The sequence below is a fragment of the Mastigoproctus giganteus genome, chromosome 2 (assembly GCF_048544385.1).
Source record: "Mastigoproctus giganteus isolate SK-2022 chromosome 2, ASM4854438v1, whole genome shotgun sequence".
Taxonomy (NCBI): Eukaryota; Metazoa; Arthropoda; class Arachnida; order Uropygi; family Thelyphonidae; genus Mastigoproctus; species Mastigoproctus giganteus.
Genome location: NC_143576.1, coordinates 216,460,944 through 216,484,630, shown reverse-complemented (window position 1 = coordinate 216,484,630; position 23,687 = coordinate 216,460,944). Strand labels below are relative to the sequence as shown.

The window sequence follows — 23,687 nt, the reverse complement described above, 5'->3', positions numbered from 1 at the left end:
TGATAGGAAAGAATACATCATGGTACCCTTGTCAATCAATTTTGTCCTAGAAAGACTGCAAGTCTCATAGAGTAAAATTTTTTTCGGCTTGGTCCATATTTGTTAATAAGAGACAAGGGATTTTTACAGGGATGGAATATGCTTAAATAGAAGGGGTGAATAAGAATATATGCTGATGCTCTTGAGGCAGTGTTAGGTGGGTCAGAAAATTTCTAACTTAGGGGAATACACTGACTGGGAGTTTTACAGTGGCTATAGGCAGAGGTGAAATTGATTTTTGTGCTGCTTCTAATGGAACACAAAACAACCTGAGAAACAAGGTATAGGGAATTACAAGGCTTTATGGTGGCCTTCATGGGTATGTTATAGGCTAAATTATTGTGATGTGGGTGGTGAGGAGCTATACAGACAAAGAGTGATCCAGAAATTCAAATTGTCTTATAATGGGGAATTTTAATTTTTCAGATATTGACTGGAACTTTTGGACTGGTCACTCACACATTAGTAGAACCTTTTTAGACTTATTAAATGATTGCATTCTACACTAGCATGTTACAGGCAACAGGTGGAAGCAATACTCTTTATCTGATTATTAGCAGTGACTCTTCATGCATTAAAGAACTCGCATGTAAAATAAACAATAGGTGGCAGTAATCATGATATACCAATGGGGGATTTACATAAAGATGTAACTACTGTCAAGGGAATAATTACAATGGTACTCAGATCCCAGGGACTCAACATCTGGTGAGCATGCACTTGACACACCCAGGATCCTGAGCTGGATATCATCTTTCTTTTCTTAATTCCCTTCTACTTCTCTTGTTCTCTCTCTCTTGCACACACACATGCATGCGAGCGCACACATGGTAACTCAGAATTTTTTTTTTTTTTTTTCTGGATGGTGCAGCAAAAGCCTCAGGCTTCCTTACACCATATGGCTAATTATAATAATAATAATATATAAAAGACCATTTTTAAATTCTTTTTAGTGGACTAACTGATAATGTTACCAGGTGCAAATTCTAAATGGGAAGCATTCTGGAAAGTAATTTTGGTACCAACTAAGAGATACTGTTCAAGATTTTGACCTAAATTCATAACCAATGGACTGGGGATACTAGTGACAGAAGAAAAATGCAAGAGATGATTATAAAATTATCAGAGGGCACAGAAGCATACAGCAAGTACAAAGTAGTCTGCAATCAAGCTATGAAGGGATTTAGACAGGCTAAAGCAGATTATGAGACGTTTTTGGTTAAGAATGTGAAGAAAAGTAGCAGAGTTCTTTGTGTATGTTAACACTAGAAGGAAATGAATGAACCACACTGGTTCACTATATATGAATGGTATAACTGCTGATGATCTTGTTCTGGTTGCTGATAAATTGAATAAATATTTTGCATCTACATTCATGCATTAAGAAGTGTTTATGGATAGCCATCCAGAAGTAGAAGTATATCAACTTATAACTGGGAACTGAATGATTCTGTGATAACTGAGAGGAAAGTGGAAGAGAACTTGAGACTAAAAGTAAATAAAGCACTTGCAGGGTTGATGGAATCTATTCAACTGTATTAAAAGAAGCAGAAAAAGAGGTAAGTAAACCTTTAGCCATAATTATGAGAGCATTATTGAATTCAGGCAGATTTCATATGGATTGGAGATGTGCAAATGTGTCCCCTCTATCTGATCTCCCACCTAAAGGAGGATCAGAGGGGAAGTGAGTAATTATAGACCTGCAAGCATGACTTCTGTTCCATGGAAAATAATGGAGTCAATGATCAATCAAGCAATGCAGGAGCATCTTGATAAGAATACAGTTATTTGGCAGCCACATCACAGATTCATTAAGGGAAGATCTTGCCTGGCTGATATGACTGGCTAAGATGATGTAGTAACAAAGTAAATGGATGTAAAAAATAATTTTTATAGCATATACTTATATTTCAGCAAAGCTTTTGATACTGTTTCACACGAAAGACTGCTATATAAATTGGAGTGGTATGGCATCAGAGGCATGTTACTGGTATGGATAAAAGGGGTGGTTGAGTGAGTGGCAGAAAGTGATTATTAATGGGTATCACCCTTCTTGGACTCTTGTTATTAGTGGATTCCCTGAGGGTTCAGTGCTGGGCACTTTTTACTGTTTTCAATATTTATTAAGGTTACTGATGAAGACATGTCAAATTTAAGGTCTAAGTTTGCAGATGATAAGAAGATCGTTACGGTGATTAATGACAGAAATCAAGGCATACTATTGCAGCAAGACCTAGACAAATTAGATAGACGGGCTGAGGCTAGTAATTCAGATTTAACATTGGCAAATGCAAGATTCTGCATATGGGCAGCAGAATTCAAGATAACATATTAATTAGGTGGTTTCACACTGAAGGTAATAGAAAAAGAAAAAGTACAGTTTGATATGAAGGTTTCTGAACAGTTTAGACAAGCTGCTAGTCCAGCTCATGGGGTTCTGTCAATGATATACAGGAATTTTACCAGTAGAAACAAAGAGGTGATTGTACCATTGTTATAAGGTAATAATCAGGCTGCATCTTGAGTACTGCATACAAACCTGAAAGCCTCATTTTAGAAAGAATGTGGATCTGGTTGAATGGGTGCAGAAATCAACAAGATTCATCAGGGACACAAAAGTGTAAAGTATAAAAGATGCTTAAAAAAAAAAAAAACCTGCAAATTGCAGCATCGGGAAAATAGGCATCTTCAGGGGGGCACTTGATTGAAATGTTTAAGGCCTTAAATGGATTAAGTAATTTAAACGATGAATGGCACCCTAATCTTGCTCAGACGATGCACATGAGGGAACAAATTTAAACTGAAAAGGATCACTGTAGGATATATGTGAGAAAATTTGCTTTTGGCCAGATGACTGATTGTTGGAACAAACTTCTGGTGTTATGGAGGTGGGTAGTTTGAATAGATTTAAGTAAAAATCAAATTATTAGAGAGGATGGTCAAATGAGGTGGGTAGTAGGTTTGGGGGGGGGCGATGCTATAAAAGAGTTTGTTCCTCTGCATCATCTGCCACTACTAATGCTAATACTGATTTGAGATCGGTATTATAGACCAACCTCAAGATGGAGCCACGTGTGCTAAAATCACTACAAAAATATGCATCAACCCTGCTGAAGCTAATGAACCCAAGGAATGAGCAGAAAAATACATTCCAAGAAATATTTAATACAATAACCTAGACTGCACAAGGGCCATTTCCAGAGAACACATTATATAGTGGTGGCCACAAAAATTGTATTGCTATAATTCTCCCAAACAAGCAGGATTACATTGAAATAATTGCTGCTACAGTCTTGAATTTGTTATATAGTGATGTAAAATGATTATGCATTTTATTGATAAGAAAATAAATTAAATGAAAAAAATAAACTATTCAGACATATTTATTTACAAATAATCACAGAAATACACTGCAGGCCAATTTCAGACCAATGTCTGAAAGTAATATTACAAGGGGTGTTTGAAGAGTTCATGGCTAGTATAAAGGACTGATTTATTTAAGAGTCTGATAACATGTTACTTTTCAAAATAGTCCTCTTTGAAGTCAATACACTTTTGCTATTGATGCTGCAATGCATTGAATCCAACTTCAAAGCAAGTCTTCTCTTGGCTTCCAGGAATGCATACATTGCAGCAGTAATGTCACTGTTTGTGGGAAATTGGATTCCAGATGAGTATTTTTTTCAAATTAAGAAATAGATAAAGTTTGATGCTGTTAGATCTGGTGGATATGAATATCTAAGGTTTCAAAGCCATCAATATCAATATATCCAAGATCTCGTGCAGTGCAACCATGGCAATGACAAATTTGTGAGGAGGTGTGCTGTCCTGGTGAAACAAGGCACCTTTGCTGAGTTTTCTTTGGCATTTGTCTTTGATGTATTCATGCAAATGCTCCACAAAGTTTTGCATTATATATCACGTGACTGTCTGGCCTTTCTGAAGGTAATCAACTAGCAACTCCATCAGCATTCCAAACATGCCATCACCTTGCCAGCAGAAGAATTCAACTTGACTTTCTTTGGAGGGGGAAGAAGAGCTGTGTTTCCACTGTTTGGATTACTCCTTTATCTCTGGCTGAAAGTGATGGACCCACATCTCATCCACAGTCACACTTGCAAAGAAATTTGGTGGATCTGCTTAAAAATTATGCAAATGTTCAGCTGATTGGCAATTCTTCTGCATTTTTGATTTTGGACAATCACTCTGCTATCACATTGTTGATAGCAGAGTGATTGTCCATTGTGCCAAACCTTTTTCATAGCGAAAACCGAAATGTCACTTGTCAATCATTCATCACCAGATCATGCACACAATCAACTTCTGGAGTGATAGATGTTGCAGGTCCCCCATTTCATGGGTCATCTTCCAGAATCTCCCACCCTTGTTTAAATTCTGTTGCCCACTTTCTTAACCATGAAATAGGAAGTCAGCATCCTCCCCAATACTGGTAACCACAAACTCATGAATTGCCTTTGGTGTTGATCCTTTTTGCCAAACATTGGATGCCTGCACGATGAGTGATTTTGTTCCTGTTATCTCATTCACACAACTTTGTTGACTTCAGCACCTGTAATCAAAAAAAGGCATTATTGAAACTGCATGAAATTTGGTGGGTGTAGCGTACATTACGTACAGAAATTTTTAACACTGTACCACTATCCTTTTATAATCAGAGTTAACCACGAACTTTTCAATTCCCCCAATCTATGATGCTTGTTATATTCTGTGTTAATTTCAGAAGCTGTGTGATGTTATGACTGTTATGCATCAGCTACCTTCTGTTTAGGCCTGACGTAGCCCAGTGGTCAGGAGCGAGAGTGCTTTGTACACGTTCCTTGAGTGGACCGGGGTTCAAACCTGTGACTACTAAATGCGATAAATATTTGTACTGACGATTTATTGTAAACTCTACTGACTTGGTTGTTGTGCCGGAGTATAAACAGATTTTTTTTTTTTTTTTTTTTGTATTTATGTTTTACCTATTCATTATTTATTTAATATTTAGCATTCAGTGTAAACCACCAGGATTGGTTGGTAATATTCTATCCAATTTACTGACTAATAAACATGTTTATTTATTTTATTTATAATGTAAATTTTGTAAGTTTTATAATTAACCTTAATGGCTGAAATAATTTTATATTATCTGACCATTTCCTGATCACTGTAACTACAATATTCACAACTGTGACTAGTGTGGACAGGAAATTATGCTTCCAGATAATCTCAGTACAAACTTTATAGTCTTTAGTAGTATACTTTTCTTCAACTATTTATTTCAACACCGAGCTATTTATTATTTACCGGGGGCAGGGGGTATCTTATTTCTATCCTAATTCCTTACCTAATTTTGCTTCTTGTTAGCAAAACTGCCATATAATTTGCCTACGATCATGTCACATGACATTTAGACCAAATGAATAAATACAAGCGAATATCTACCTACCTCAAGCTCTGTCTTTGCAGCACTGCACAAGACAGATTAGTATTAGTAATGGCCACATGGTGCAAGGAAGACTATGGCTTATGCTGCACCAGCCAAAAAAAATAATAAAAAAATAAAAAAAAAAAAAAGAGAGAAAAGGAAATGGACAACCTATGCATTTCTCTCCTCTAGTAGGTAATTATCCAGCTGACCTTGAATTTCCCCAAACTGTCAGCCTCTACCACCCATGTAGGTAACTTATTCCAGTAATTTATAAATCGCTGGCTAAAATAAAACATTCTGCAATCCAGTCTAACGTCTCCCCCTCCCGTAACTTGAATTATGGCCCCTTGTTCTAAAATCATTTATAACCATGAAAATTTCATCCTCATTCATTTTGCTTATGCCTCTCAGAGCCTTAAACACCTCAATCATGTCTCCTCTAAGGGGCCTAGTTTCAAAGCTCTGGATGCCCTTTTTCCAATTTCACCAGGCGAGTTACCCATCTTTGGACCCTTTCAAGAAGCACAATGTCTTTCTTTAGATGCAGTCTCCATACTTGAACGCAGTATTCCAAGTGTAGTCTAACAATAGCCTTATATAATGGGATTATGACATCCTTATCTCTGCTAGCAACTGTTCAATAAATCATCGATAAGACACCATGGGCCTTCCTTGCAACCAGTCTACAATGCTCAGAGAACTTCATATCTGATCATATCGTAATATCCAAGTCCTTTTCCTCCATTAATGGCTTTAGTTCAACTCTGCCAAATGTACAAGTTATTTTGGGGTTACTGTTCCCCAGGTGCAATACTTTATACTGATAACTTATTAGCATGCTTCATTTTTTACCCACTAATGGAAATAATCAATTGAAGAGTTCACAATCCTAACTTCTTGATTCCTTATAATGCAGATCTAATATGAAAGTATAACTACCATTTAAATATGGTTCCTGCAAATAAAACCGAGGTGTATTTTTGAGATTTGTTTACAGTACTGCTCCCTCCTTAACTTCAGGGACAAGTTTACAATTAGTAATTATTAAAATTTTTTGCAGTATTTTTATGATAGCTGTTTATTTATATTATATTTATAGTAACTGTTTTCCAATAACTATGTGATAAAAGATTCATTTCTTCTGATTGTAAAGGGCAGACAAACAGTGAATGTCTAAATATTAAAGAATACAAAATAATCAGTATGCAGTAATATTGTTACTATTAACTATTATTATTTATTTTACTTAAAATGTATAGTTCATTTAATTCAATTTTAATCCCATAAAATAAGCAAAATTTCCACTTTATATTTCTAAATGCAAATATAGTATTTAGTAAAGATATTTTGAACTTACCAGTGGACATGTCTGACTAGACTTGTCTTCAAACATATGTGAGGCAGCTATAAGGTTAGCATTTGTATCACACTGAACAGCAATACTTGATGCCTGTGAATTAGAAGAACCAACTGCTACTTCATCAACTATTGTTGTAATATGAAATCGCCCTTTCTTATTGGTTGTTGCTACAGTGGATGCTTTAGATATTTCATCAGTTTCATTTTGAAGTTGCATAAATGGTGTTGGAATATTTTCAGTAGTTAAATTGCTACCTGTTGGAATGGACTGACTTAGACTGGAAGTGGTTTGAACAGGCAGTCTAGAATGTAAGACATGTTCTTTGACAGGAGTTACCTGGAAACGTGACACTTTATTACTTTGCAGACTCTCTTCGCTTATTAAGCACTTCTCGATACAGACACTTTCTGCTGGAATACTTGAGGTAGACGGGAAACCACTATCAGAGGCTGAACCTGCAGCCAAAGAAGCTCCTATAGAAAGAGAATCACAAAGAGAACAGATGTATCAATATGTTTGTTACTGTAAATAATATCCAATTAAGGATAAATTTTCTGTACATTAGTGAAACTGATAATAGCAAAAAGTATGTACGCCATATTATTTATTATACTCGAAGGTTTGCCATCTTTATATATTTCTCTTCTGCTACTGGCCTTATTCACTACTCACCATTTTTCAAGAACTTAAGTGCCTTCATTCTAACATACTTCACAGTTTCTCAGCACTGGAAAGCAAAGAACCAAGTTCTTTTCTTGTTTGAAAGCTTAATAAACACATTAAGACATTAAACAACTGTTTAACCCTTTTGCATGCATATATACATTTTTCATGTGTGAATTGTATGGGTTTCTTTTAAGTTGAAATAAAAGACAACCCATGCAGTCCACACATGAAAGACAATTTTCAAAAAATAAAAGACAACCTCTCAAGTATCGATCTTCTAGTATCTACAAGGGGTAGTCTAGAAGTTCTGAGAATGGAGTATAAAAGACATAGATACAAAATTCTGGGTTTTTTTTTTTAAGAGAACTCTTGGAAGGAAAAAAAAAAAAAAAAAACTTTTATTCTCTGGTGTGGTAGAATTCAAACTGCCTACTTCTTCTACCTCTTCTAAACGGCTTCTACTACACCAGTGTTCAATAATCACCACCCTCTGGCTGAAGGCAAATTTCTGCATATCTGGCCTGCAGCCATTCTTCCTCAATTTTAATGGAAAAACTGTCTGAGACCACACTCACCTTTACAAAAGCCCTTTCCTTTTCCTTTGACAGTAGTTAAGTAGTTAACGTCTTTAAGTAAATCCCACTTCAATACACTTATCACTGCCACCTAGTGGGTCTCTTATCTGCAAATTCTTTAACATGCTGATTCAGGAAACAATTATCCGATAAATTCACAAAAATCATGCTAATGTGCGAGTAGTAACCAACTCACAACGTCCAGTTAATATCTGGAAAGTTAAGTCCCCATTATAAGACATTCTGATTTACTGATCCACTATATGTCAGTACAATTTTCATTATACTCATCACAGTCATTAGGCTTATAACACACTCCTGCCCTCATTTTTGTTTTAGATTTTATGTGCTTCTTAACTAAGAGCATAGCACTTAACCATCCACCTCTTGTCTATCTGCTCCTTCTGTACAGGGTCCTGAGTGGATATCATCATTCCTCTCTCTCTCTCTCTCTCTCTCTCTCTCTCTCTCTCTCTCTCTCTCGGTGATTCCTTTCTACTTCTCTCTCTCTCTCTCTCTCTCTCTCTCAGGGTAACTTGGAAATTTTTTTTTTTTTGGTTGGTGCAGCATAAGCCTCAGGCTTCATTGCACCAATATATATGGCTAATAATAATCTCCCTTGCTTAGGCCACCAGGGATTTCCCTGTGTCCTCTAATTTTGCACTACCTCCAGTGGGTGAGTCTCTCTCTCTCTCTCTCTCTCTGTAGGCCAAAAGTGTATCTACCAGACCTGGCCCACCTTCCCATGATCATGGTCAAGTACCCTCAAGTAGCTGTCCAGGTGACTGCTACTTTGAGGTAGCCAAGAGGCCAGAACAACACAACTCACACACTTTTCACACATCTGGCCTTTTTGACAGAGAACTGTTTCTTCATAGTGACACAAGGCAAAGTTAAAACAGACATTCTATGTGCTACCCTAAAAAAATACGTGACCACATGAATAAGTCCCTTCTGTATACATCCCATATTCAAATTTTGAATCCCTTATATCAGAGTGACACCATGTCTCTCTCATATCCCCACAATGTCTGCATTTGATGACTTGATCAGCACTTCAAATTCATCAAATTTATTTACTATGCTCCTAGCATTACTGTACATAGAAATATACCTTCAACTGTTTTCACTCTTAGTAACTAATACAACCCATGTATTTGCTTGTTCCACAAGAGCCCCCAGCAGGTCTTGAAATCTCAGACATATTGCTTTCCAGGCTGTTGCTTGTTCCAAACAGATGAGGAACAAGCTCCAATACCATTAAAATTTGAATTAGTGGAGACCTTCAGTAACAGAAGTACTCTGGGTGAGTCCCCCCAACTCCATCCCTATTTCTGCTAAAAATTTTGAAGGGTATGAACTGAATCATTCATGCTCCTACAAATTCTCTTCTACTCTAATTTAGTATTCAGTCTGATAATGAGTATTCAATGTAATGTTTGCAACACTGGCAGTCAAGCAAACAGACTGATTCCCAGACTTTTTGTTAATCCATTATTAATAAAGCAAACACACAGAGAAACTTAGAAATGCATGTAGGACAGATTGGACTCTTGCACCTTAACCAGCAAGAGTATGCTCACATTAATTCTAATAAAGATTTGCAAAAACAACACTACTGCTAAAGTTTACTGCACTATGATAAGCAAAGTAACAACCTTTCCCTGCCACTGCACACACACACACAAAATAAGGTAGTCTCAAGAAGAAATTAGTTGAAGTTACCCAATCCAATCTTATTATCGCATGCATGGCTCTGTATGGCCTGGACACCTGATCATTAGCCCCTTGGTCCTAAAACAATTTTTTAAACTGAATGCTCTCTTTTTCAGTATAATTGAGGCCTCTTCCTCTCTTGGCAGCGTAGTTTTCTGATGGACTTCTAATTTCTCTCTAAGATAATTATATTTCTTATTTCATAGCAGCCCTACTCACACCATTTATTTTTCCTAGTGAGAAATTGTTTTCAATTGTAAAGACTGTTGTAAAGTATTTGTTCAAATCATTTGATCTTGTAAGAGCCTACCTGATTTACCCTCTTCTTTTGTACTTATGTATGAATAAAAATCCTTGTCCCCATTCCTAGCACTCTTCACCAGCAATTTTTTTGCACTCAACTTTTTGTTTTGTCCCATCAGTGGTTTGTTACATACAGTTTAATTTATATACTAGTTAATATCACACAATATCCTGTAACTATTTCATTAATCTTTTACTTAATTAATCCTCTCAGCTGTTTTGCCATCCATTTTGGCTTCTTTCTTTGTGGTATTTCCACAACAGTATGAATGTGGAATCTTAACCTTTCATTCTGCCTATTCCACATATTTTATGCAAACAGATTAGTGTATCTGATAGCTAATTCATTAACTAGTGATAAATAACAAAATTTCATGCACAAAAGCTCAGTATCTGGTGAAGCATGTAGCTGCCTATTAAATACACATTTATTTGTGCTGTTTGGCTATTTTAATGAGAGATTCCCCTCAATCCTGGGTGTTAAAAGAATGTGAAATGGGGTGGGCTCTGAGTTTCCTTGTTGTAGTAGGGATGCTTAAACTGTTGGATGAATTTCATGATGTGGTTAGTGAACAGTGAAATAGAGGGTATAATTGTTGAGGTGGAGCATGTTTCTAACTCGATTAAATTCAGGGCCCTCAAGGCAGACCTTTAAGTATGCCAGCTTTGCTGCTGTGGGGGAAAGAGATGCAGAACACAACGTGAGTATAAGTGGGCTTCCTGCAAACTCCTGTTTCGAAAGAGGTGTCTTCTTCCAGTTCCAAAGTAAAAGAAATGCCAGAGTGGATGCTGTTAATGTGAACAGTAATTTGTCCAAATTATCCCCTCCATTGTTTCAGATTAAGAGAACATCAGCAAACCTGACCCACACTTAGGCATCTATGTGCAGGGGAAAATGATGATTCTTTTGATGTCTACTGCAAAACAAGGGAGAAAGAAGTTCTACATACTGAGGCTCTTGGTTTGGAGGGAAAACTTTCCCAGGAACTGGAAATAGGCTTGGCCTACTATGAAGTCAATCAGACTCAAGATGTCATCTTTAGAGATGGGCAGAGGAGTCATGTGTGCATGTCAGTGTCAAGATGAGAGCTAAAGCTGGTTTAGAGTCATTGAAGGGATGATAGTGAACATGGACAACACATAGACCCTTGCAAAAACATCGTCAGGATGGGGGGGTGTACGTTTTAGTTTGTCTAGAAGGTTGGGGGAGAGAATTGGATGGAATGACAACAGAGAGGAAGAGGACAAGGCATTTGGCAATAGCTTGGCCTGGTACATTTCCATCCTTTCTGCTGCCATTCCCTCCAGTCCTCTCCTTCCAATGGAGCAGTTCCTTCAAGACAGCCCCTACAGTTTTGTAGGGGCCAACTCAATCTTCTTATAGGTGTTGGTGTCCCAGAAGGTGGGAAATCTTCTGTATGTATACTTGTCTGTTTAGGATGACAACCCCCCTCCACTCTTGTTTGCCTAGCTGATGTGAATGGAGTGTTCTACTCTAGGACACTACTGAGCTTTGTATTAACTGATGGAGAACTTCAAGCAGTTTTTGGGTTGGCATGTGGAGCTGGTTGATGGCTTGCAAAACATTTGAGTGTAGTATTTTCACAGATATGGGGATCCTGGAGTTTGGTGATAGAGGTGAAATATGATGGAGGTGCCTAAGTGCATCAGCATCTTGATGGTGAGGACCTCCTGGGGACCGGAGTGAATTGGAGACCACAGCAGAAGATCTGTTCTATTGTATCCAAAAGTTGTCTGCTGCAAAAGTTGAAGATTTTAGTCAGAGGTGTAGTGGTGGGATGTAAGTCTGCATTGACAGGATGCAGCTGGAACTCCATAGAAGCAGAGGAAAGAAAGCAGTCTGGTTTGGATGTGTGATGGATCCATGTCAGATAGAAGAGTAACTAGAATCTCCTGTTAGAGTAGTGTACGGTTATCATCAGGGACTTGGGGATGACACTGGGAAGCTACCTCCTCTGGAAAAGAATGGAGAAGGTGTCTTTCACTTAACAGGAGAGACTGCTTCTACAGGGATGGGATACACTTAAATAGAAAGGGTGCAAGAATATTTGCTGATGCTATCGAGGCAGTGTTAGGTGGGTCGGAAAACTGCTACCTTGGGGGGATACAAAGACTAATAGTTTAACAGTAACCGCAGGCAGAGGTGAAGGTGATTCTTGCACAACTTCTATTAGAATAAGAAGCGACCTGGAGCGAGGGGTGTTGGGGGTTTCAGGGACGGATGGCAGTCATCCTGGAATAGTTGGGTATATGGGATGTGTTAGGGTAACAAGGAAAAGGCATAGGAGCATGTATGCTTGCATGTATACCAATGCTAGAAGTATAGTAAATAAATTTGATGAATTTGAAGTGTTGGTCAAGACATCAAAGGCGGATATTGTTGGGATAGCAGAGACGTGGTGTCACAAAGATATAAGGAATGCAGAACTGGAATTTGGGGAGTACAATGTGTACAGAAAGGATAGACAGGACAGAAAGGGAGGAGGTGTTATGCTGTTAATTAAGAAAAACATAAAATCAAAAGAAGTGCATCCAGTTGATATAGATGGACAGTGCACTGTTGAGTCAGTTTGGTGTGACATAAGCACTGCGAAAGCAAAAATAAGAGTAGGAGTGTGTTATAGGCCTAATGACTCGAATGAGTACAATGAACAATTGTACAGAGAAATAGAGTGGGTCAGTAAATCAGAATGTCTTATAATGGGGGATTTTAACTTCCCAGATATTGACTGGAACTTGTGGGTTGGTCACTCACACACTAGTCAGACTTTTGTGGATTTATTGGATGATTGTTTTCTGCAGCAGCATGTTCGAGAGGCAACCAGAGAAAGTAATACTCTTGATCTGGTTATCAGCAGTGATCATTCGTGTATTAAGAATTTGCAGATAAAGGAACCACTAGGTGGCAGTGATCACAGTGTGCTGAAGTGGGATTTACTCAAAGAGGTAACTACCGTCAGGGGTAAAGGAAAGGGTTTTTGCTTCCGTAAAGGGGAGTACAGTGGTCTCAGACAGTTTTTAAATTCTGTACAGTGGGATCAACTGACGATGTTACAAACAGTAAATTCTAAGTGGGAAGCATTCAAGGAATTAATCGTGGAAGCTACTAGACTTTTCATACCGATGAAGAAATATTGTTCAAGGTTTAGGCCTAAATGGTTATCAAATGAACTAATGAGACTCGTGTCAGAGAAGAAAAATGCGTGGGATGCATATAAATTATCAGGCGACGCAGAAGCCTGTAGCAGATATAAACTAGTCTGTAATCAGGTCACAAAGGAGGTTCGGCAGGCAAAGGCGGATTACGAGAAATCTTTGGCAAAAGATGCTAAGAAAAACAGCAAGGATTTCTTTACTTATATAAACTCTAAAAGGAAGGGGATGAATATGATTGGTCCACTTGACATCGATGGTTCGACTGTTGATGATCCTGCTCAGATAGCAAACAAACTGAATGAGTATTTTGCATCTACATTCACACGTGAGGAATTATTACAGTTCGAAAATGGAAGAAGGTTATCAAATTGTAGCAGTGTGCTTAATGATTTTGTAATAACTGAGAGCAAAGTGGAGGAGAAATTGTTGAAGTTAAACATAAGAAAGGCACCTGGGGTGGATGGGATCTATCCAGTTATATTAAAGGAGGCGGCAAAGCAACTAAGCAAACCCTTAGCCATAATTATGAGAGCATCCTTGGATTCAGGGGAGGTTCCCACGGACTGGAGATGTGCAAATGTATCCCCAATTCACAAAGGAGGTTCGAAGGGTGACACGAATAATTACAGACCAGTTAGTTTAACTTCTGTTCCGGGTAAAATAATGGAGTCACTGGTTAAAGATGCATTGCAGGATCATCTAGACAAGACTGCAGCAATAATTCAGACACAGCATGGGTTTGTTAAGGGAAAGTCTTGTCTGACAAATTTGATTGGTTATTATGATGTGGTCACAAAGGAACTGGATGCAAAAAATAATTTTGATATCATATACTTGGATTTCAGGAAAGCTTTTGACACTGTTGCGCATGGAAGACTACTGTACAAATTGGAGCAGAATGGTATTAAGGGTAAGTTGCTACAATGGATAAAAGGATGGTTAAGTGGGAGAAGACAGAGGGTGGTAATCAATGGGTGCTGCTCTTCGTGGACTAATGTTATTAGTGGAGTCCCACAGGGTTCGGTGTTGGGTCCACTGTTGTTTTGTATATTTATCAATGATATTGATGAAGGTATATCAGGCTTAATGTCGAAGTTTGCAGATGACACGAAGGTTGGCAGGGTTGTTAATGACAGTAATGGCAGTGTGCTACTGCAACAGGATCTAGATAATTTGGGCAGATGGGTTAAGAAGTGGCAACTGAAGTTTAACCTTGACAAATGCAAAGTACTGCATATGGGTAGAAGTAACCCCAGAGAAACGTACCAACTGTGTGGTACTACACTTAAGGTGGTAGAAAATGAAAAAGACCTGGGAGTAATTGTGCAGTCAGATATGAAGTTTTCTGAGCAATGTAGACGGGCTGCTAGGGCAGGTCATGGGGTTTTGTCAATGATATATAGGAATTTTGCTAGCAGGGAAAAGGTGATTGTCCCTCTGTATAAGGCAATGGTCAGGCCACGCCTTGAGTACTGCGTACAGGTCTGGAGGCCTCATTTTAGGAAGGATGTAGATTTGCTTGAGCGTGTACAGAGAAGAGCAACACGATTGGTGAGGGGAATGAAGGGATCCTCTTACCAAGAGAGGCTTAAATTCTGCAAATTGCAGTGGCTGGAGACTAGGCACCTGCGCGGTGATCTGATTGAGGTCTATAAGGCCTTGAATGGGTTGAGCACGCTGAATTCTGATGGGATCCTCCCACTTGTTCAGAATACGAACCTACGGGGACATAAGTTCAAATTAAGAAAGGATAGATGTAGAATAGATGTGCGGAAATTTGCCTTTAGCCAGTGGGTGGTTAATTGCTGGAACAAACTTCCATCTGTCGTTGTGGAAGTTGATAGGTTAAATAAATTTAAGGAGGAACTGGACAGGCATTTGGAGGGTATGGTGTGATTTTTTTTTTTTTTTTTTTTTTTGGCTGATGCTGCATAAGCTCCTACACTTGCTTTCTTGCATCAAGTGCCACTACTACTACTACTACTACTACTACTACTACTGCTTGTTTGTAGGCCTGTTCTAGATGCAGACCACCCTAGCACACATGCTGTTAAGTCGGTGGTATTGATGAAGTCACTCAGTTAGCGAGTGAGGCAAATTTGACTTTAAGAGAATTCGTTCCTGATTTTGATGGTGTGATCCTTTTAACGGTGATTAGGTCCTGTGGGCAGGGATTGCCTAATACAATACAATAAATAAATAAAAAGCAGGGTTTGCTCCAGGTTATGAAAAGTTAGCCACTGGTGTGACCCACTAGCGATTCCCTGTCTGACTGTTTGAATGGTAATCTCCTCTTACTTTTTTCAATATTTTCATTTCCATTTTGGGTTTTACTAAAATGGAAATAGAAATTGGTAGTTTATTTTCATTTGACCTATACAACAAAAAATGGCAACTGCCATTCAATAAATTATTTATAATTCATGCAGAATAGTGTTTTACCATTCATACTTAGTGTATCATGTTACCTGTGTGTGGAAGATTGCCCTTCAACTCCTATATTGCATTTTACATTTTTATTCTATTTTTTTTTTTTTTTTTTTTTTGTTTATTAGGTAGTTTCAACAGTCTTCTCTTTGTGCTTTTTTCTGTATGCAGGTAGCAGTCAGCACCTCTTTAGTATTATTTGTTGCAGTTTTCAGAAATTCCTATGCATAGCATAAGTGTTAAATTTTATACATCATCTGTTAAACTAGTTCTTTCATTTCAAATTAGTACATATCATTGAGGTTATAAAATTTACAGTTTTAAGATATAAGTTTGAAATTCTGGAAAAAGATATAGGATCACAAAACAGATCTAAATTTATTTACAATTTTTAAGGGGCTTCAGAAAGCGCTTGTTTCCAACTCTGCCTTATATTTAGTTAAAAATGAATGGGGTTTTAGGAAACTTATTTTTGTTCAGCATTTATGGTTTCTGCTTAGTCAATGACAAGATAATTTCTTGGGATTAACTATTTGGCAATTACACCTTGGGAAAAGCTCCATACTTCTGCTCGAGACTGTCTAAGTACAACTCAGTGAAAAAGCACTTTCAAAAAGCATTTTCACTCTGATAAGTAACAGAAGCCAAACCTAGAAATTTTCAAATTGGGGAAAGTAGTAAGGTCAGTATTCCATGGAGACCTTCATAAATTTATATACACGGTACTACCAAAATTTATGAAAATGGCCACATAACAATTCAAAAGCCTGAAATAGTCAAGTAGTCAATGTTGGAGTGCATTAATACATGCATTTGAGTTGACTGTAATTTGAGTTCACACAAGTGCAAAATATAGTTAATATCTAATAAATCTGATAATATTCTTATCGGATTGATTAGCTGCAAACTCCTCTGATCTGTGTGGTTGTGCTCAAGTACAAATAGAACATTTATTTATTTTATCAATTTTTACAACTAGGTGCATAAAATTAACTTGAAATTATACATTTTTAATATGCTATAATAAAAATATAATATTTTCTAAAGAAATTAAAATTTAGTACTACAGTTGAATCTCGTTAATACAAAGTTCAAGGGACCTAAATTTTCATGTTTTGTAATAACGAGGTCTGTAGTAACGAGGTCCCCCAAAAGTGTCAACATTGTGCAGTTGTTTTTTTTTGGTAGATATTGTATATCTAAGACTAATAATAATAATAATAAAATAAAATATAAATAAAATAAAAAAAAGCCTCGTCTAACAATACAGTAATAGGAATAACATTTTTTAAAGGTTTTATTTTATTTGTAAGATAAACTAAAAAAAGCAAATAACAGAAATGAAAATATTGTACAGTATAAATTTTGATACATACAATATTTTAGTATAACAGTAAAAAGAATTACAATCTTAATATAAAAGGAGACATACAAACCGTTAACTTTTTAATAAATTAATCTAATTTAAAGAAAGAATCCAATGTTGTTTGCACAGTTTTTGTTCTATATGCATTTTTAACTACAGCACAGATATTATCAAATGCAATAGTTGTTTCTTTATCAACGTTATTGCAGGCCAACACATTCTCTATTATGTTCAATACATTTTGGGCATCTTTTTTAGATGGCAGTGTGTGTGCACTTCACTTTTTCTGGTAACAAAAACATCATTGTTTTGTTTGGTGCTCAGCAGCTCTTCTAGTGTTGGCAATGCAGTGGTAGCAACTTCATCATCCACCTTCACAAACTCTTCAAATTCACCAACAAAATCCATATGCTCCTTCAAATTCCTCAATGTTGCAATCACATTCGTCTGCTGGACCATGTTTTTCAATGATATTCTCTCCAAAGCCACTCTTTCTGAAGCAGTTGATTATTACACTTGATGCAATACTGTCCCAAGCAATAACAAGATTATGAATAGCATCCAAGACATTCCAATTTGGCTGCAAACTGTTCCCTCCTTCTATGTTGCAGATCGAGTACCTTATCAGGTGGGCTCTGTATGCTCTCTTGAGGTTATAAATAATGCCTTGATCCAGTGGTTGCATTAAACTGGTGGTACTGGGGAGTAAAAACAACAACCCTAGATTTGTCAACTCAAGTGTCTCGGCAGAATGTGCTGTACAACAATCTGAAATCATCAAAATGTTCCTTATTTCTGAAGTCATTCTTCTGTCCACTTCTGATAAACAAGACTGAAAAATTTTGAGTGTAAACCAAGTACTTCTATTGGCCTCATAATTACAGGGAAATTGGTTAATTGCTTTAAAACATCTTGGCTTGAAAAACTTGCCAATCATAAGTGGGTGTAGTTTTGTACTGCCATCTGAATTGTAGCATAACCGAACAGCGAGTCTTTTTTACTAAATTTTCCACAGTGACAAGACTCTCCTCGAACAGCAAATTATAAAATAAACCTGTCTCGTCAAGATTAAAAATATCCTTTGCCTCATATTTTTCAAGAATGGACCATACAGAACACAACCAGTCTGCAGACTTTTCTTTGTCGACTAATCCAGCCTTACCACAAACTTTTTGCAAAACCAAGTTATTCCTATCTTTAAATCTTTGGAGCCAGCCACTGCTGCATTTGAAGTCCCTAATTCCTTGTTGCTGAGCTAGATAATGTCTTTTCTTGCAAAATCGGACCCGATATTGGCAAATTAGATGCATGCATTTGTTGGTACCACTCAAAGTTTTGTTTCAAGCTCCTCGTGTTTTGCACCACAAATTCGTTTCCTGTTTTTCATCGCTGCTCCAGTGTCATGCACTTCAAGTCTTTTTCGGTTTTTCAGTATTGTAGTAAAGTACATAAAGGGATGTTGTATTCCTTTGCAATGTCCATTTTGCTTCTTTCCACCCTATCAGTCTCTTGTATAATTTTTAGTTTAATTTCCAGTTTTAATTCCGTCCGTTTACATTTTGTCACCATAACACTGCTAGATAAGATTTAATATAAACAAATTTTAAATTAATTTAAAGACACAAGTTCCAAAAAAGACATCAGCTCAGATAAAATGACAAAAATTAGATTGCTGTATACGGTAGCAAAAGACTTTGAACTGGGGTAACGACTGCAACTGACCTTATTCCCCTGGAGTGCATATAAACAACTTAGAAAAAAACTTTTTATTCTTTTGTTAATTTAACAACTCATCCTTCAGAAAGATGTTTTTCAGAGTGCATTTGATGTTGTAGCTACCATAAACTGCTTTTGTTTGCACAAAACTAATTTCTAACAAGTCAGTGCCATCCTTCAGGAAGTAGGGAGCCGGGTGGCCAGAGGCAATAATCGGATAGCTCTGCCAAGATTTGTATTAAATGTATGAAAACGTATAAAATCACAATATTTATTTCTCGCAGGGTGAAAGAGAACTTTGTAATATATATTAACAGAATTTTGTAATAAATGAATATATTTACATAGAAAAGCCTATCCTTTTGCGGGGGAATGGTATGTGCTTCATATAAACGAGTACTTTGTATAAAACGAGTTTGTATTAACAAGATTTTACTGTTAACCCTTTCAAAGTGACTTTTCAAAATGGGAGAAAGGATGACAGAGTGTGCTTCTGCTGCAGTTTTCTCACTGTATGTCATTTTATGTTACATAGGTGAAGCTGAGCAAATTGCACACATCTTCACATATATTAGTTATAAAAAGGCTGTTGGGTTGTTGTTATTTGGTTTTTAGGAGCATTAGCAACTAAGGCCATATTGATCCGGGATTATTTTTTTATTTTTTTTTTTTTATGTGAACCCCAAACACGAGAAATATTAGAACCTATAGTACTTAGTACCGTGCTTGGGTTGGCGGTGGTCATTACCTGACCTTTCCGCATCCTCCGTATTTGGTGGTCAAGGGCTCGAACCCCGGTCTAATCAAGAAGCGTGTGCTATGCACTGCTGCTCCTGCCCACCTGGCTATGGAGGTGCCACTAAGCATGGGTAATGCATCTCCATAATTACTACTACCCAGGTAGTACATGCATCTCATATTGTGAATACCTTCATAATGACTACTTCAAATAAGTAACGCTTCTCTGGTAGAGAAGACTACTGTTACTTATTCTCAGATGGGCACCACCATCCAGATGGTACCGTTTCGAAGCTGGTTGGCTTCATCATAGCCTTTTCATACTCTGACATTTAGTCAAGAAATATATTTATATTAGTTATATATGTGAATCAGTATATAATTTGCTCTGCAAATTTTTGATTATTTTTTAAAATAAATTTTTAAATTTTTTTAAATTTTTATGCCTGAGATTTTAACCAAGAAACAAATGCCTCAGGAATGTAACTAAAATTCACTAATCAAAGACAACCCCATATTAAACTATAAAAGGAAAGATTATCTAATTAAATTGAAATTAATGAATCTTTCCCAAAATAGCCAATTTCCCAAATTCCAGTTCTTCCAAATTTTTATGTACATTCTGGATCTGAATGTACATAAAAATGAATTCCAAAGTGAATTTGAAATGTCATCTATTCTGGATGAAATCATTTGGCTAATTAAAAATTCCCTAAGCTCAACAAACCATTTAAAAAGAAAGTGGTTATAAAGTGTTTCTTATTAATGAAGTTTAAACTTTTTACTTACTCTAAGATTTCTTATATAGTAAATAAAAAAAAAATAAAAAATATATAATATATATATATAAACAAGACTAGTAAAATAGAAAAAAAAAAATAAATAAATAAATATATATATATATAAGTTAGCAGTCGTGAAAGGCAACGTGTTAATGTTACGGTATTCGCAAAAAATTGATTAACTGTACTATCGATATCAATAATATCATGGCTAACTGATATTCCATAACTGTTAGGCTTGTACATATGTACAATCAATACCCCTCTTTGGGATTTTACAAACGTAGAAAACTTGCATCCCCCGATTGGCTATCTATAGGAGTATTCATTTACCCTTTTATTTATTATTTTATCTATCTATTTATTTATTTATTTTTTATCTTCATATACCATACTTAAACACCTGAAGGACACTCAGAGAACTATGTTCAGGGTCCTACTATATGAACAAGTATAGCAACCCCGAACTGCACTAGCACCATCATCTTTTTGTCTTCTTCAATACTCTTTATGCTTTCCTACCCCCTGTATTTTTATTTCTCGTGAGCCATTAGTTTACCGAACGCAATACCCGAGATGCTCCTTTTCTGCTTTAAAACACTTTTCTCGCCTATACAAAGTTCAGCGACTATTTACCGCAACTTTGCTAGTTTGTTATTCCTTTCTATCCTGTGATGAATTCCTTCACGTATTTAATCCCTACCCCTAACCCCTTTTTTATATTCGTAATGTAATTGATTTAATTAATATTAATTTTATTTTACTAATTTAATTTACTACTTCGCTAATTTAATTTATTTTAATACATCTCCAACATATGACGCAAGGGGTAGCTAGCCCAACTTAATTAATTTATGTAATTTTAATTTTTCCGATTTCTTACACTAGGGGGTCACCAGTTTATACCATATACTGCAGCCCACATTCAGTTTAAACTTTTTATTACCCCACAGCAGTACAGATCGCCACAACCTACACGACCTCAGTAAATCATCCCATTTCTTGCTTTTTATTCTTTTAATCTTTACTTCCAGCCTCTGTTGGGTCAGCCATGAAATACATGCACGCCTCATGATTAAAATTAAAATTTTAACTAACTCTACCTATTATTCACGTGTACCATGTGTGGCCTGTATTTCATGTCAGAAACAGAGGCTTTACCCACTTATTGCCGTTTCATCCTCTGATTTCGGCAGCTGGCCATCGATAAAGGCACTGAGGTCACAGGATGAACAGCACTAAGTTATTCTTATTATTTCTCCTTTTTATCTTAGCTCCCTTTTTTGTTCACCATGATAGCAATTTCTGTTCCATTCGCCCTTTGTTCTTCATAATTAGCGTTACGAGTACTAATGTTAGCACATTGCCTTTCACGACTGCTAACTTCTGTAGCAATTATGGTCATTGGGTATTTTCTGCATATAGCAGTGTCCCATAAACTATTGTTATTATTATTATTATTAATAATTTCTTAAACTGTTGCTTCCTTTAAAACACACATACACACACACACACACATATATATATAGACAAAAATGTTATTATCAGTGTATTAGGTAGGGTAGCTGAACTGTCAGGTGTAATTACCATGGAAGAATTAAGAGCACCTGTATGCCAAAAAACAAATTACCTGAAATAAAATGCAATTAACATAAGCATAATATATATAGTTAAAGTCCTAGGACCCACGGCTTTAGGTACTTACATTAATTATGCTTATGTTAATTGCATTTTATTTCAGGTAATTTGTTTTTTGTCTTACAGGTGCTCTCAATTCTTCCATGGTAATTACACCTGACAGTTCAGCTCCCTTACCTAATACACTGATAATAACATTTTTGTCTATATTTCATTATGGTTGCCGGTTTTTTCTACGTTTTCTGTAGAATCCCAGATCCATAATCCAGTTTAATATTTTTAATACCTTTCTTGTTTGCTAAGACTTTCAGTAATTTCATTACATCTCATCTTTATCATTATATATATAATATATATAAATATTTATAAATATATATATAAACAAGACTAGTAAAACTAGTAAAATATAATTAAAATACACAAACAGTGAATAAAATGGTTTTTTAAAGGTGTATTTATGATTAAAACATGTAATCTGTATGCAAGTAACATAATTCAAGTAAGGCTACCTTCACATCCATCAGTTGTTACAGAAGTAAAGGAAGAGTATCCAGTAATTCCATCAGCACATTTTGTTTCAGACAAACATTGGCTCTCTGCAGCAGAATCAAAATTGAGTTGAAGCTCTGATATTGCCATTCGACAAGGTAACTGTTGCAACGGAAGACTTGATTCCTGAGTAATTTGCACAGCAGGCTTATATGGAAAAGATACTGAATTACTGCGTGTAGAAGAAATAACCAAAGGCTGTGAATATCCAGGGGCAACAGTAATCACAGAGTGGCTAGTGGGTGATATATGTGATGTAACAAAAGAGGGTACAGACACAGAGGACTGCTGAGATAATTGCACATAAGATGAAATATTCTGAATTGATGGTGACAGTGAACAAGGGTTAATGACAGCCTGTGAAAGTGAAAGTTCTGATATGGATGTCTGTGGTAACTGTTGTAATGATTGTTCATCTTGTGAAGACACTAAATATTGATCATCAAAATCATTAGGAATTTTAATTTCAGAATCATTAGGAATATTATTTTCAGAGTCCATGCGAAATGCCTCTGCAGAAGTATTAAGGAATGCATAATCAGTTTCTGATGGCACATTACATGTTGGAGTTGTTATATGGGAAACAGAAAAGAAGTCATTTGAAACAGGTATCTGAGAAGGTACAGCACCTGTAAGAGAAGGCTGGGAAACAGAATGTGCAGGTCCACTAAGCAGAGGCGGAGGTCCTGAAACAGGGGTTTCAACTGGTGATGGAGTTGTTGAAGGATGTATGTGAGATAAAACTTGGGGTTGAGGATGTGCTGAGGTTGTGATTGTCTGAGCTGGTACAGCTTGAGAAAATATAGCTTGCAGGCCTTGTTCAATGTTATTTTTCATGCTTAAAGAAGTACTACTGTTGCTATGTAGCTTCTGTAACTCCAGCTTTAAGTCTTCCAAATTGGTGGCAACAGTCAGTTTACGTGGAACTTGTAGTTCAGGTTGAGAAGATGATACTTTACTAGCTGGACAAGTAAGCACAGGTGGCGTAGTAGATGACTGTGATGAGCAGGTACTTGTTGCTGAGACAGACTGTGAGGGTAATGCAGGTGCCGACAATTTTGCTTGCCTTCTCGGAGATGGAGGTGAATGCGTTTCAGACTGTGTTCCACTCTGTTCTTGTATAACTTCATTTGGCAGTGAGGTAAGCGATGAAGAATTATGCTATTCAGGAAGAAAAAAGGTAATTGATAAAAAAATAAACCTT

At 36.6% G+C, this 23,687-nt stretch overlaps 1 protein-coding gene across 1 annotated transcript in view; it reads right to left on the bottom strand.

Annotated features, from left to right (window-relative positions):
* LOC150090085 (uncharacterized) overlaps positions 1-23,687 on the bottom strand; it is a 460,543-nt gene that overhangs the window by 75,008 nt on the left and 361,848 nt on the right. Inside the window, exons 17-18 of the mRNA XM_090389755.1 lie at positions 22,444-23,644; positions 6,828-7,303 (exon numbers count right to left, since the gene is read on the bottom strand). Of these exons, the coding sequence (XP_090245881.1) occupies positions 6,828-7,303; positions 22,444-23,644 (1,677 nt within the window). The remainder of the gene's footprint in view (positions 1-6,827; positions 7,304-22,443; positions 23,645-23,687) is intronic.